Source organism: Ostrinia nubilalis, chromosome 14, assembly GCF_963855985.1.
Source record: "Ostrinia nubilalis chromosome 14, ilOstNubi1.1, whole genome shotgun sequence".
NCBI classification, from domain to species: domain Eukaryota; kingdom Metazoa; phylum Arthropoda; class Insecta; order Lepidoptera; family Crambidae; genus Ostrinia; species Ostrinia nubilalis.
This window is the reverse complement of record NC_087101.1, coordinates 335,976-349,612: the sequence shown is the minus strand read 5'-3', so window position 1 is coordinate 349,612 and position 13,637 is coordinate 335,976. Positions and strand designations below refer to the sequence as shown.

The window sequence follows — 13,637 nt, the reverse complement described above, 5'->3', positions numbered from 1 at the left end:
CCGCACGTCGTGACGTCGTGCGCAACTTCAACGCACCATAACTATGTAATTATTTGTTAGATTGACAAATAAAAATATATGTGTCCAATATTTTTTGATATTAAACATTACGGACTAAAAAAAATTTTTTAGGCAACTAGCCTATTACGGTTACAATGAAGAAGAAAGATACCTTTTTCTTCACCGGGCCCAGTCGTGGTAAAGTGGTGGTGGGGCTTTGCAAAGACTAGAGGATTCATGGGCCTAGACGAGTCCCAAAGGCCACGCCAGTTCTAAATCGAAGGCACTAGCGTTGTGTTGTATGTACCCATCTAGACACTACGTTGTGGTCCAAGGATGCATTTTCACTTAGTTTGCTATAAATTCGACATAGGGAACTCAACCCATTGGTCCTAACAGGTTACAATGGTCCAGATAGACAAACAAAAAACATTACTCTCTTTTCTACAACGAGGCTAAGATACAAGACTTATCGTAGCCGAGAGTACGTGCGCGTGCGCCGACCATTGTTGCGGCGTCCCGCGCGACGTCGCCGGGTAATCGCTTCCACGTGTTGCGCGCACGCGTCGTTAGGCAATCGGATCGGACACCAGGAAGCGTCACGATCGCACTGGGGCTAAATCGATTTGGAGTGGATATATTCGAAGAGGAGTCAAGACATCACGGTCACATTTTAGTCAAATCGATTTGGACTGGATATAGAAGCAATCTTTCCTAGATAAAACCAGTAGAGTCGCAAGTGGTTCAAGAAGCTTTGAGTTGAGTTATTAGCTATTAAAGCTCTGGAAATATTGGATTATTTTCCGAACTTAACCTAAGCCCGCATAAAGGAAAACACTGATCAATCAAAATTAATTTATTAGATTAAGAATAAAATATATTTTATAATAAAATCATTGTCGATTTCTTATAATTTACTCAGAATTCTCGTTTCGTCCAAAAAATGCATTACAAATGCAATAGCACGTACCTATTACAATTTCTTCTTTTCTTAAAATTCCTCAATTTTGATATTCCGGTGGGCTATTACAGACCTTAATTCCATACATCTAAACTTTGGTGTGGTACTGATTGTGTATCACGGTGTACAGAGCGCTGTCCGCTTTGTCGTTCCGTCGCAGGAGCTCCTTCCTTCGGCTGTTGACCACGCAGGAGAAGTAAAACAGCAGAACTGTGGGCAAAGAATACTGAAATTAGTGATATAATGAATGATTATACCAAAGAGCTGTTCAAAGATTTGCTATCCACCACGTGAGAAGAGTATCCGCTACACGAAAAGAGTAACCCGCATTTTTTAAGAGAGTCGTGCGATTTTTATAGCAAAAGATGAAGTAGGTAGTAGTTTCTTGTCACCACGCTTTAGTGAAAAGGTGTAATCAACAGTTGTCCATCAAGGAAGATTATCCAGTAATCGCTCACGTTATAAAGATCTTTGGTTCACTCACTCGCGTGCACGAAGTACATAGAGATGATGCAGCTCTCGTCAGCAGCGCTGTCGGCGTTAGCGTGACGCAGCGGGAGGGTCACCATGCCCACCACGCACGTCACCATCAGGGGTAGACTCGTCAGTGATGCCACTACCACCCATGGCAGGAAGAACACTGGCTTTTTCTGTCAAAATAGACCTGATTACCAGTAGCTCGCTAGAGAATTGTGTACCTATCTTTAAAAATGGTGTTAAACAGATTAGAAATAGCTATTAATTTTTAAAAACATGCCTTAATCCAGCTAGACCTAGTTACAGCAGAAAGGTATGTACTCCTAAACCGGATTTAACGTTTGATCACAGTGGACATAACATTAATCAAACTAGACGTTCTGAATTCTGTGATCTGATTCATTGAGCTTGAATGACAGCAGCCATGCTGCAGGCAGATATAACCTGAATGAGAGATACACGTGCCGGACTCGACGAGATTCGTGTCTCGCTGTCTGATAACAAGTAGGAAATCTAATTGGGAGCTCTGCGATCAGATACATGTGTGATTACCATCGTCAATGTTATCTATTTTTGTAACAGTTACATAAACAACACAGCGTTTGAATGAAACGCTAAAACTCAGCTGTTTTTAGTATAGCGGCTAGGGATTATGTATTATGGATGTGTTTCTTTTAAATGTCATGTTAGCTTTGATTCATAGCTTTACAACTCATTTATTGTATTGTATTGTATTATGATGTAAGCGCACGTATTTAGTCATCGCTGGAGCGTGCATTGTGTTGTGCATACTGTGCATCACTTTGCTTTTACACATAAGTGGGATTTTTATTAAACTACCTTTCTCTAGTTTATGATAACTTGCGCTCTCCACGACTCCTGCCGCCTTGTTAGCCTCAATGTTCAATTCTATATTATGACCCCAAGGCAAATTTCGAATAAGGTCGACCCTAATTGCGCCGATTCTCCAAAGATCCCTCTCGACCGGCCATTGCATCGGTTTGTTGCGCTGCCAGTCCTGTTCATTGCCACAAGATTACATGGCGGAAAATATGTGGTGTCTTACCCAAAAAGCGCCAACAATGAGCATACAAGAGGCCACGGCCAGGGTGCCCATGGACGCGGCCATGGCGAAGTAGAAGCGCGCCCGGGAGGGTGGTAGGGCGTCCCACGCCAGCGCCAGGGGCACGCTGTAAAGCACTATCAAACCGGCGCACAGCACCTGCCAATATTTCCCAAAGGTTCAATTATAATCGTACGTAATCTACAAATTCTAGTAGGTAATTAAAAATAGAGCCTATCTGTGATAGAGCTGTATTCTCATAAAGGCTTACTCCGGCCCGACAAGAAAGAGTCACAAAACCGGCCAAGTGCGAGTCGGACTCGCGCACCGAGGGTTCCGTACAAACCTGCAAGGTTTACAAAGTTCGTTCATTACGACAATCGAGTCATAACTATGGTATTTTTATTGCAAAAAAAGATGGAGGAGCATAAATTTAAGACAAAGATCTCTTTATCGTTTAAGTAATCCTTTATTTTATAGTATTTGATATGAATTTCAACTTGATAGCTCTACGCGTTCATGAGGAAAAAAGTAATAAGTATATATTTATTAAAAAATATATATTTTGTAATGTAACTAAAAATTTAAGGTTTTCGGAATTTTTCCTTTATGTGTGCTATAAAACGTTGCTTCATGCCAAATTTCAAGATTCTAGGTCGACTGAAAGTACCCTTTAGGTTTTGATTCCCTTGCGAGTACTTGCGAGTTTGAAAATATGCAGCTTAAATTGCTGTTTCTTTTGATTGCGTTGACATAGAAGTTTGATTTTGTTACAGCTTAAAGGTATTATAGACCTGAGTATTTGGTATGAATTTCAATTTAATACCTCTACGCGTTTATGAGGAAATGGGTAGTAAGTTTAAAATTATTAAAAAATATATATTATTGATGTAACTAAAAATTTATGGTTTTCGTAATTTTTCCTTTATCTATGCTATAAGACGTTTCTTCGTACCAAATTTCAAGATTCTGAGTTCACGGGAAGCACCCTGTAGGTTTTGATTCCCTTGCAAGTGTCGAAAATTTGCGGCATAAACGGCTGTATCTTTTGATTGCGTTGGCTTAGAAGTTTGATTTTTTCACAGCTTCAAGGGACAGTAGACCTGAGTAATTGATATAAATTTCAGCTTCATACCTCCACGCGTTCCTGAGAAAAAGGGTCTTGACAGACGGACGGACGGACGGACGGACGGACAGACGGACAACAAAGTGATCCTATAAGGGTTCCGTTTTTTCCTTTTGAGACGGAACCTGTGACGGAACCCTAAAAATGACCATTATTTTTGAATAAATTAAGCCATTTTATTTTTTATACAAAACTGAATATCATCAAGGGCTAAAGAAAGATTATCTGAGAGAACAACTTTTTTCGTTGGTAATTATTGTAAATGTGTACTATGATTACGGGCTTAGTCATTTAATCAGTTACAACAGAGAGATCAATGACCTGCCACATATTTTTGTTTACGGGAGTTACCTACATACTCGTAGGAAAGTAGGTCCCCGCTTGAAATATTAAAAATACGTGAATTATTACTTAGTTTAGGTAGCTTTTGTATCTTTTTAGGTTGCCAATTGAGTAGATACAATTAGTAGTGAATACATACCGCATAAATAAATCCAATTATCTTCGAAGCTGCATCGAGTTTGATACAGAAGAAGCAGTCGTACACGGGGAAACACATTTTCCAAAACCACTTATATTTAAAAATATATTTTAAATAGAAATAATTCACCGATGATTCAAATTAAATAATTAATTTGTAAAACATTCGCGAAATGACTTAGCGACAGGGTTTCCCCTACAATAACTGTGTCGATTACTGAACTTATACAGCAAATTACTATTATCAGCTTATCTACGAAGCAATGATTTTATAGAGATTCGTCATATTATTATCATTTCCATTTATTATTGACAATAGCGCCGGTATAAATACTTAGGTCATTAATCTGGCCAGATGGGGATTCTTGGATGGCTTGAACATGGAGTGCAGGTGCGGTTTTGTTCCCCAGTCGATGAGGCACCTGATGTCATGCCCTGAGTGCCCAAGCAACTGCACTCAGGAGGATTTGATGAGTGCTACTGACAACGCCACTCTTGTGGCGGAGTTTTGGGCTGACACTGTGTAGGTTTGTTGTCGACACGAAAAGAAGAAGAAGAATACTTAGGTGGATTCAATCAGATAAAGAATAGGTAAGAGAAAATTACGAAACGTTTCACGGAATTTTTTCTTTGATCTCGTATCAGTTCCTACTTCATTCCAAACTCTTATCTTTAACTTGTACTTTTATCTATTCTGAATTCGGTTCATCGAAGTGTCCTACTAATTTTATGTAAAAGTTAGTCAGAAATAATTTAAAGTTATATTATAAGTGTGGTTTTGGCTACCAGCAGCTTGTCGAGCTGTTTAATGACAATGTTCACGTACGCTAACACTTTCCCTTTTCAAAATTTACTCGAGTCTGGGTGCTATGGGAGACGCTTTATGTATTTGTTTTGTACTTTTGTACTTATTTATTGATGGGATCTATCGCGGATTTGCTTAGGTAAGTAGTATTCTTTTGTAGACTACGTATCGTAGAGTCCCTTGATATCTATGATGAAAGAATGTAATAAATGGAACGAAATAAATGCCTATGATATTTGAGAAAACCTTATCTACCTACTTAGTTCTTTATTGATTTTAAAATCGTGTAAAACTCAGTATGGATTAGTTAGTTACACGTGAATATTTACTCTAGCTCTTGCGGAAGAATACTTCAAACAGAATGTGTACGTGTATTTTATTTATAGACATTCCGTGCGCGGTAGCAATAGATCTACGACCCAAACAAGTTCAATGTCAATCCGCGAAATATCACCGTTTACATCTACAGCAAATACGTACCGCATATTATATTAATCTGTCGCTTGCGCATTTCTTATCACTGGCGAAATCATGGCCGCCTCTAATCGAACAGTGATAACGCTCCTGCGCTTCTGAAACGACGCGCGTGATTACAATCGGACTGAAGAAATAATAACTTACATGCTTCTGCCACAAAATGAGTTAATTTGTAACTGTGATGGTGGACTTAGTTCCGTGAGTGACAATGGGAGTGCCGATGGTGAAGAGGTGCTGCTGCTGCAGCCTGCAGGCGGGCACGCTCATCATTGGATGTTTATACACGGTAAATTAATACTAAACAAGTATTAACTTTATGGAAGTCGTCAATATGTTATATTGGGTTCAGCAGCATTTTGTGTCTTATCAGTTGAGATTGAGATTAGAAATTAATGTACTTTTATTGTCTGGAAATAAAGAATCGTTCAACCATACTTCGATAACGATAGTGCATTTTTTTCTATGCGTTTTTGTGTACTTTTATGTTGTGTTTTCATATCGGAACCATTCAGTAATGATATTTACGGTCAATAAAAAATCTTTTGTCTTTGAATTAAATAATAGACTTAACTTTCTTTATGACATCACAACATAACCTTGGTCCTATTTACCACCTGAGATAACTTAAGTAAACGTTGACAAGACGTACATTAGTAAGTAGGGCATATCATTCATACTTAGTCATAAATAGTTTAAATAGCTTAGGCTTGAAGGTAAATAAATTCTTGAAACACCTGGGATTCTGAGCTACTCTACTTATCATGATGATTCGTGTTTACATCAACAATTCACATTATTAACTGCATTAGGTACTTTAGATATGTGACTAAGGACAATTTTAAACTTTGAACTGAATAATAAATTGTAATTTAGAAATATTTTCATTGCAACACACAACAGACAATATCAGCTGTCGATGAAAAAATTGTATGTGCATTTATGTTAAGTATTTAGTGTAAGCAAAGTCGCTTAACGCTGATACTTTGCTCAGTTACTTTTGTAGGCGCTACAGAATTAAGTGGATTCCAGATATGGGCGCTTCTAGAACTAACCATCTACTGCCTCATGGTGACCCTGTGGCCATTAGGCGACGAGAGGAATAATGGTTCCGTGTCAGTGCACAAATTCGTGTTGTACGTCACTGCGGCCGTCGTCAGCGGCGTCCACCTTTTGTGTTCATTGCTACTCATCCTAGCTGCTTGGAAGGTAGGTTATTTATTAAGTTACGTATTAAAAAACTCAGTAAAACTCAGTAAAACTCATTTATTTCTGTAAGTAGGCTTTAAAAAAGCACTTTTACACGTCCCAGTATTAACCCTACCACTGCTTCAGGACAATAAATGGGCCAGTGCTGAGAAGAAGCAGCGCAAGAAACTCAGATTACAAACTCAGATATTTGTCCTACTCTTTTCTCTCAGGACTACTAATCTAGTAATATTAATTTGTCAGATGAAAAGCTTTTCTTAATCCTCCTTGTAATGTATTTCCTGAGTTTCCCGACTAACGAATGTAGAGTCGCAGAAGTTTTCAATAGTGACTTGAGTTTCTTGCGCTGCTTCTTCTCAGCACTGATTCATTTATTGTCCAGAAGCAGTTGTAGGGTTAATACTGGGACGTGTAATAGTGCTTTTTAAAAGCCTATTTGCAAAAATGAATGAGTTTTCTGAGTTTTTATGAGAGTTTAGTAAAAGTAGGCAAAATCCTGCCAGGATTTTGTCAATTTTATTAGCTAGTAACAGCACAGAATAATAATAAGTACTACGTACAGAAGTTTTACTTCGCGAAGGTATTTAAAAAAATGTATGCTCATTTGTCATTGTGCAAAAATGTATGAGCATTAACAATATGGTGTAATTTAGCCTGTCTCAAGAGTCAAGCACCATTTTGTTGACAAACGTCAGTGATCGGCACTGCGCCGAAGCTATAGGGCTGACTTCGGTAAAATGATGTGACGTGAGGTGCCAAACTGCGGAAAATGACGGAGGAAATACATGATTTAGCATGAATTATCATGTCTTGCCTCATGAAGTATCATGAATTGCCTCTCAGTGTCTTGAGGCAACTTAAAAAAGTACATTCTGTGTTTTTATTATTATTTAGGCAGTTAAATACTGCACAGCATTACTCAGGCTCTAAATGTGAAAACATGTTAATGGTTATAAGTTTTCTAAAATGTTAGTCTACATAGTTTCAACACTGTATTGTTTTCCTTGTAAAATAAAAATAAAATAAAAATAAAACAGTATTTAGTACACCATTTTCTTTATTTTCTTCCATCATACACAAGAATACGCGTGCGTGAGTCAATGTTCGCTCGTATGTGAAGCCTTGTCGAATAGTATCCTGTAGGTGGGCCTTCGTGCGTGTTTTGTTTTCGATGTAAACTCGCGGAGATGAACGAACAGGCCTGGTAACAGTGGGTTTGGTACTTGATGAAAATTATAACAAACCTTAAAATTCAACAACGTGTTACTGTCTGTGCAGAAACTGCCTTCTCTCACCCTGCCCTGGACGATTGTGACCGGGATCATCACGGCGATCTACTTCGTGTTCTGCCTCACGGGCATCAGCCTGGTCATCCAGGACTCGGGGACCATCCTGGGCATTGAGTCAGCTATCATCTGCATCTATCTCGCCAGGGCTTGTAAGTCTAGTTTTGTTATTCTGATAGCAGTAAGCCCGTCAATAGGGATGTTTCCAGGGTAAAAAAGCAAGTTTTAATTTAGTTCGCAGTTAACTTATCAAAAAATACTCGACACGTATTTTTAACTTTTTCAAGCATGAAAATTTAAAGAGTTAAAGGGCGCCACAGCACAGGTCAAAAGAAGAGGCCCGTGACGTCAATGAGTCATCAATCGTGACGTCAAACACTGCACATGGAAACCACATATCGATAATGTGTGCAATAAACTAGACAGATTTGTATTTGTATTAAAAAGATTAAAATACGTTTCAAACAATAAAGCAATGATGTCGACATATTACGGTTATGTCTCCTCTATACTAAATTATGGAATTATTCTCTGGGGGAACTCTGTTGATTCCGAAAAAGTATTTAAAATACAAAAAAAATGCATGCGTGCGATGTGTGGGGCAGGCTATAGAGATAGTTGTAAGCCACTCTTCAAAAAATTAAAAATATTGCCATTGCCATGTTTATATATCAAGGAATTATGCCTATTTGTAAAAAAACATCCTGATAATTTTAAGACGCATGAACAGGTATTAGAAAAGACTACTCGCCACAAGAACAGATTGTATTTGCCCAAAATTAATTTAACGTTATATAAAAGAAATGTATTTTGTATGGCTATAAGAGTTTTCAATAAACTGCCAGCTTATATACAGGGAGCTTCTATGCCTGAATTTAAAAATGTATTGCACAAGTGGCTGCTCGATAAATGTTTCTACTCTGTAAATGAGTTTTTTTAGAATTAAATAATTGTGAAATTTTATGTATTAATATTGGTTGTGTGTTATTTTACGTAATTGACATTTAATTGTAATGATTAGTATAATTGGATTGTTGACATTGTTATGATTTTATCAAATGACTTTTCATAAGATTATTAATATTTTGACATGTTCTCCTAATTAACTTTCACATGCCAGTTATGGCAAGGTACACTGTAACGAAATTGATTATTTACAAACATCTAATGGACGTGTATTTCTGTGAATAAATGAATTTGAATTTGAATTTGAATTTGAGTGCTTAAAAGTGCGGCACTTTGTGACGTCGTCAACTTTAACGGAACATAACTTCGTAATAATAATTATTTGTTTGATTGACAATTAAAAATATACGTTTCCAATATTTTTTTATATTAAAATTGACCGACTAAAATTTTTCTTTAGGAAACTAGCCTATGATTAGCCCCACCAAAGAAAGCTTAATGTGTAATATGTTTCCCAGGTATTTCAGTATACTGCATAGTGATAGTACACAGCCGGCATAAACAGCTGATGCACGAGGAGGACGAGGAGCGCTTTCAGCACTCCGGCCGGCTCTACAAGGCGGTCCTCAGGGAGGAACACGGCCTGTGAACATTTCTAGTCAACAATGTGCTAAATACGTGTACTTACGCTATGCTGTAGCAGCATTTTACAGACTCATCTAAGTGTTACCATTTTAATGTGATAGTTTCATTTATTTTTAATGGATAAATTGAAAAAAAAAAATACGGACTAAGTGCCTAGTAAGTAAATAAAAAAGTTGAGGTCTTGCTGTACCAATTTGCGAACGTAAGTTGCGTTCAGCGTTCGTTTTAAGTGAATAACATTGTTAATAATTTAAATAAATGTTTTTGTTATACATATTATTAAATAATTGTCTTGAATTTTAGTTTATTGAGCACCATTTTTAAACTTTGAAGGCAAAATAACTTTGTGAAACGAAACGCATCTTATGTCAACGTTTCTGACATTAGCTGTCACAATGACGTCAGTATTTTTTGAGCGGGAAGCGAAATAGCGCGGTGGAATTATTAAATAACAATGTGCAAAGGACAATCAAGAGAGAAACGAATAGAGATTAAATAAATAAGCAAAGATTTTACTTCAATATTTAATGGCTGCACAATCGTATACCTTTGCCAACACAGAAACCCTGACTAAAAAGAAAAAAAAGTATTGATTTCGCCGCGCCGGGGATTTGATTGATATACTACGTACGATTTGTGTTGTTATCTCTTTTAGTTATTCATAAGTGTTTAGTGTTGTCTCTCTCTTATCGGTAAAGCAGATTTAGTTCAAAATTGTTTTGCGCGGCATGCGCGTTGGAGAGATCAAAACAAAAACAAGTGAATTGGGGCTGCGGGCCTTGAATCAGGTGTGTGCGGCGCAATAACTGGGATCCTGGACCATCCTGGTCCTGATATTCCTGTAATTAGGTAAGTTACTTCAAAAATATTATGTTATGTTCATAAAAATCGATTGTCAACTCTCACATTCGCTAGGTACCTATGATGAACCTGTTGGTCTAGTTTAGGGCACCTGGAGCAGGGGTTCCCAAAGTGTGCGCCGTAGAAATTTCATATTGTAGATAAGATGCACTAATTTTTGTTCTTATCTACCTAAATACTTTCAACTATCGTTATAGGTGCCTATTTCTTTCGACAGTATCTTTTTCTAAAGGTAGGGCGCCGTGACAAAATACCCAATTTGTAACTGCGCCGCAGGATGTAAAAGATTGGGAACCCCTGGTCTAGTCTATTTTGAACACAAGTGTTCGACATTTTAATTGTGTTTTCCTAAGGTTTGCCTATTTTTCAGCTTATTTGCGAATTTGATGTATTGATATTCTATGTGTTCATGTGTGTATTCAGCATTTGCTATATTCTCTTCTGTTTGTTGTTTTTTCTTCAATAATGTGAATCTGTCATGAGGATGACTATGCAATTATCATCTAAGTTAGATGTCATTTAAACATTTCAATTTACCTAGATAAAAGTACTCACTATAATTTCTACATGTTGTTTCAAAGAGAATGAATTACTAGTACTTATTAGTTTAATTATTTAAATTGGTATAGCCAAATTGGAGACAATGATACAAAGTAAAATGGTGAAACCATGATGATAAAAAAATTGTTAGCCAGCAAAACAATTTACTACTCTGACATTTGATCCACTGCTAATGCCTATTTTAAATGAACTTTCCGGCGATTAATAAACAGTTGCATATTATTGCCAATGCCATGGCGTTATAAACGCCACCTGTTTTTACCAAGTATTTGATAATTTACAGTATTTTTAAATACAACGCATTTTATTGTACCACATTATCTCGGTGAATAAATAATCTTTGAATCTTTGAATGGATCTGCTCTAGAGACAGTAACTTGATTAGCTGTTGTTCTCATGCCTCGAGATATTTAAATTCAATTCTTATATATGGCACTTTGTTCAGAATGAGGACATGAGGATTGTTGGCATGGAAAACTTCCAGCACAGTAGAGCTACGCCAGATGCCAGATCAATTCATTTCTGTCTGGGTTGCTGACAGGATTGGTTTATATCCTTATCAATATTGTCTGTGTTTGTAGTGTGGTGACGTCAATTAGATGGAGCCAGCGGGGCAGGGTCGAGAGGTTACCACAGTGTGCATGATGGGGATGAGGCTTTACGTTACCTCATTCTGCTGCTGCTTGAGCCTGGAGTCCGGAGTCAAGATCATCGCATACGCGCATCTGGTGAGTACAAACACACATCTCGTACCCACCACTGTAAAAGCAATCTATATCTTGGCTAGCAATGAAATCTGACCAGTGAATACTTTTTAGTATGAATTACTGTAAAAATAATATTAGCAGTAGGTATGTTACTTTTTATGCAAAGACCAATCCAATGTATTTCTTTCAAGTATGAGACAAATGACAGCATAGACAAAGTAAAAAAGTAAAGGTTTAATCCAGTAAGTTCATGATTAAGAAGATATGTGAAAATTACGAGCAGTATGTCAAACATTTAGTGTTTCTTTTTATAGAATACCTTGTTATTATCGGTTTTGTTGTTTGATCTCATTTGATTTTTATCATCTTCTGAGATCGAGTAAGCGTCCTCTGAAATCTGCCGCCCCTAGGCCGCGACATATACGGCCTTTTGACAAATCCAGGACTGCCACTGCTGAACATAGGTCTCCCTCAATGATTTCCACAATCGCCCAGATGTTTGCGGCCTGCTTTCAGCGCCTTCCTGCTAATTTTATCAGGTCGTCGGTCCACCTTGTGGGTGGACGTATCGCGCTGGGTTTTCCGGTACGTGGCCTCCACTCCAGAACCTTCTGCCCCATCGGCCACCATCGGTACTATGTGCCCTGCCCATCGTTCCTGTCCGTCAGATATAATAAATAAATATCCTTGGACATTTTATACTGCGCTTCTGGTCCCAAACTAAGCAAAGCTTGTACTATAGGTACTAGATAACGGATATAAACATACTTAAATACTTTTTTTTTGTAAATACATACATATTATATGTACATAGAAAACACCCAGTCCAATACAAACAAATATGTTCATGCACAAAAATGTTTGTACTGTGCGGGAATCGAACCCGCTACCTCCGGAATAGTAGTCCGCTTCGAACCACTACATCAAACGGCCGACTTAATATCCTTGTGCAGGCCATAGGTACATTTCTGACGGCGGCGTGCGGCTCCTTCGCGGTGAAGATGAAGGAGCGCAGGGGCACGGTCGACGACGCGGAGGACCTGGTCTACTCCAAGATGTTCCTGGCGGCACTCATATTCACTGCTTGCTCCTTTACGCACGTCGTGCTGGCGCTCCTGCTCATCCGCGGCTTGAACAAGGTTGGCCAATTCATCATTCAACTTATTTAGCAGAATGTAGACTCTTTTTCCAGCAGTGGACATCATTTGGCTGAAACGAACGAACGAACGAACGAAAGACTCTTTTTAACCGACTTCAACAAAAGGAGGGGCTTCTCAATTCGGTCGATAATTTTTAGTCTAAAAAAACTTGCCTTACTAGTTACCACCACTTTCACTCCTTGGTCACTCCACCTATGTACAAGAAAGGCTGCACTACGGGAGGAATGGCGACCGATTGTGAAACTTGTCACCAAACCAGATGTGACGACGATGACTACTCTGTCAAGAATGTAGCGATGAAGACAAAAATCTTCAACATATTGACTAGTTGCTCATTACCAGGTCGTTTAGTCTCCACTGCTGGAGAACGAAGTTGTTTAATTTGCCAGAGACGAATGATTTGGCCTACACTCCTGAACTTCTGTCCTTTCCTTCGTACCAACTGCAATTCGTCGTTTCAGCCAAATGACGTCCACTGCTGGACAAAGGCCTCCCCCAAGGTTTTCCACAATGAACGGTCCTGCGCTGCCCGCATCCAGGCTCTTCCCGCGACCTTTACCAGATCGTCGGTCCACCTAGTAGCCACCAACTGCAATTAGCCCATACCAATACTGAGCGATCTCTATCGCATGACGCACCCAGTAGCCCAGAGCGTTGCCACAGCCTGATAGGTTTGTTGATGGGGTGGATCAAAGGGGAGGTTAACCCGTTGGATGTTGCAGCGCTCGGCTAAGTACGTGCATACGTGGGTGACGCTGATGGGCCTGCTGCTGCTTGTCGGGACGGCGTACGCGGGCCTGGTGGGCGTCCGCGCGGCGCGCTCCTGCGACGACATCCTGATGCTCTTGCTCAAGATGTCAGTGTGGCTTGGTGAGTAAGCAGCGGTTGAACAGTTAACTACACTTTTTTTATGTGA

The 13,637-nt window shown here is 38.8% G+C and overlaps 3 protein-coding genes across 4 annotated transcripts in view; 2 read left to right on the top strand and 1 right to left on the bottom strand.

Annotated features, from left to right (window-relative positions):
* Positions 1–841: 841 nt before the first annotated feature.
* Positions 842–4,311, bottom strand: LOC135077790 (uncharacterized). Its single transcript, XM_063972338.1, has 4 exons — positions 4,109–4,311; positions 2,505–2,660; positions 1,446–1,611; positions 842–1,171 (listed from the first exon to the last, which is right to left on the bottom strand). Exons 1-4 carry the CDS (start codon positions 4,184–4,186, stop codon positions 1,050–1,052), a joined length of 522 nt encoding a protein of 173 aa, XP_063828408.1. The 5' UTR covers positions 4,187–4,311; the 3' UTR covers positions 842–1,049.
* A 1,127-nt stretch (positions 4,312–5,438) lies between these two features.
* LOC135077956 (uncharacterized) lies at positions 5,439–9,729 on the top strand. The gene is made up of 4 exons (XM_063972496.1): positions 5,439–5,675; positions 6,419–6,595; positions 7,874–8,033; positions 9,306–9,729. The coding sequence occupies exons 1-4, from the start codon at positions 5,598–5,600 to the stop codon at positions 9,434–9,436; spliced, it is 546 nt and encodes a 181-aa protein (XP_063828566.1). The 5' UTR covers positions 5,439–5,597; the 3' UTR covers positions 9,437–9,729.
* Positions 9,730–9,832: 103 nt separating this feature from the next.
* The window catches only part of LOC135077953 (uncharacterized), a 243,035-nt gene continuing 239,230 nt past the window's right edge, over positions 9,833–13,637 (top strand). The window contains exons 1-4 of one of the 2 annotated variants that reach the window (XM_063972492.1): positions 9,833–10,281; positions 11,436–11,582; positions 12,515–12,700; positions 13,444–13,591. In XM_063972492.1, coding sequence (XP_063828562.1) covers positions 11,454–11,582; positions 12,515–12,700; positions 13,444–13,591 — 463 coding nt within the window. In that variant the 5' untranslated portion in view covers positions 9,833–10,281; positions 11,436–11,453. Of the gene's footprint in view, positions 11,583–12,514; positions 12,701–13,443; positions 13,592–13,637 lie in introns of both variants that reach the window. The other variant, XR_010258550.1, reaches the window with a different exon arrangement.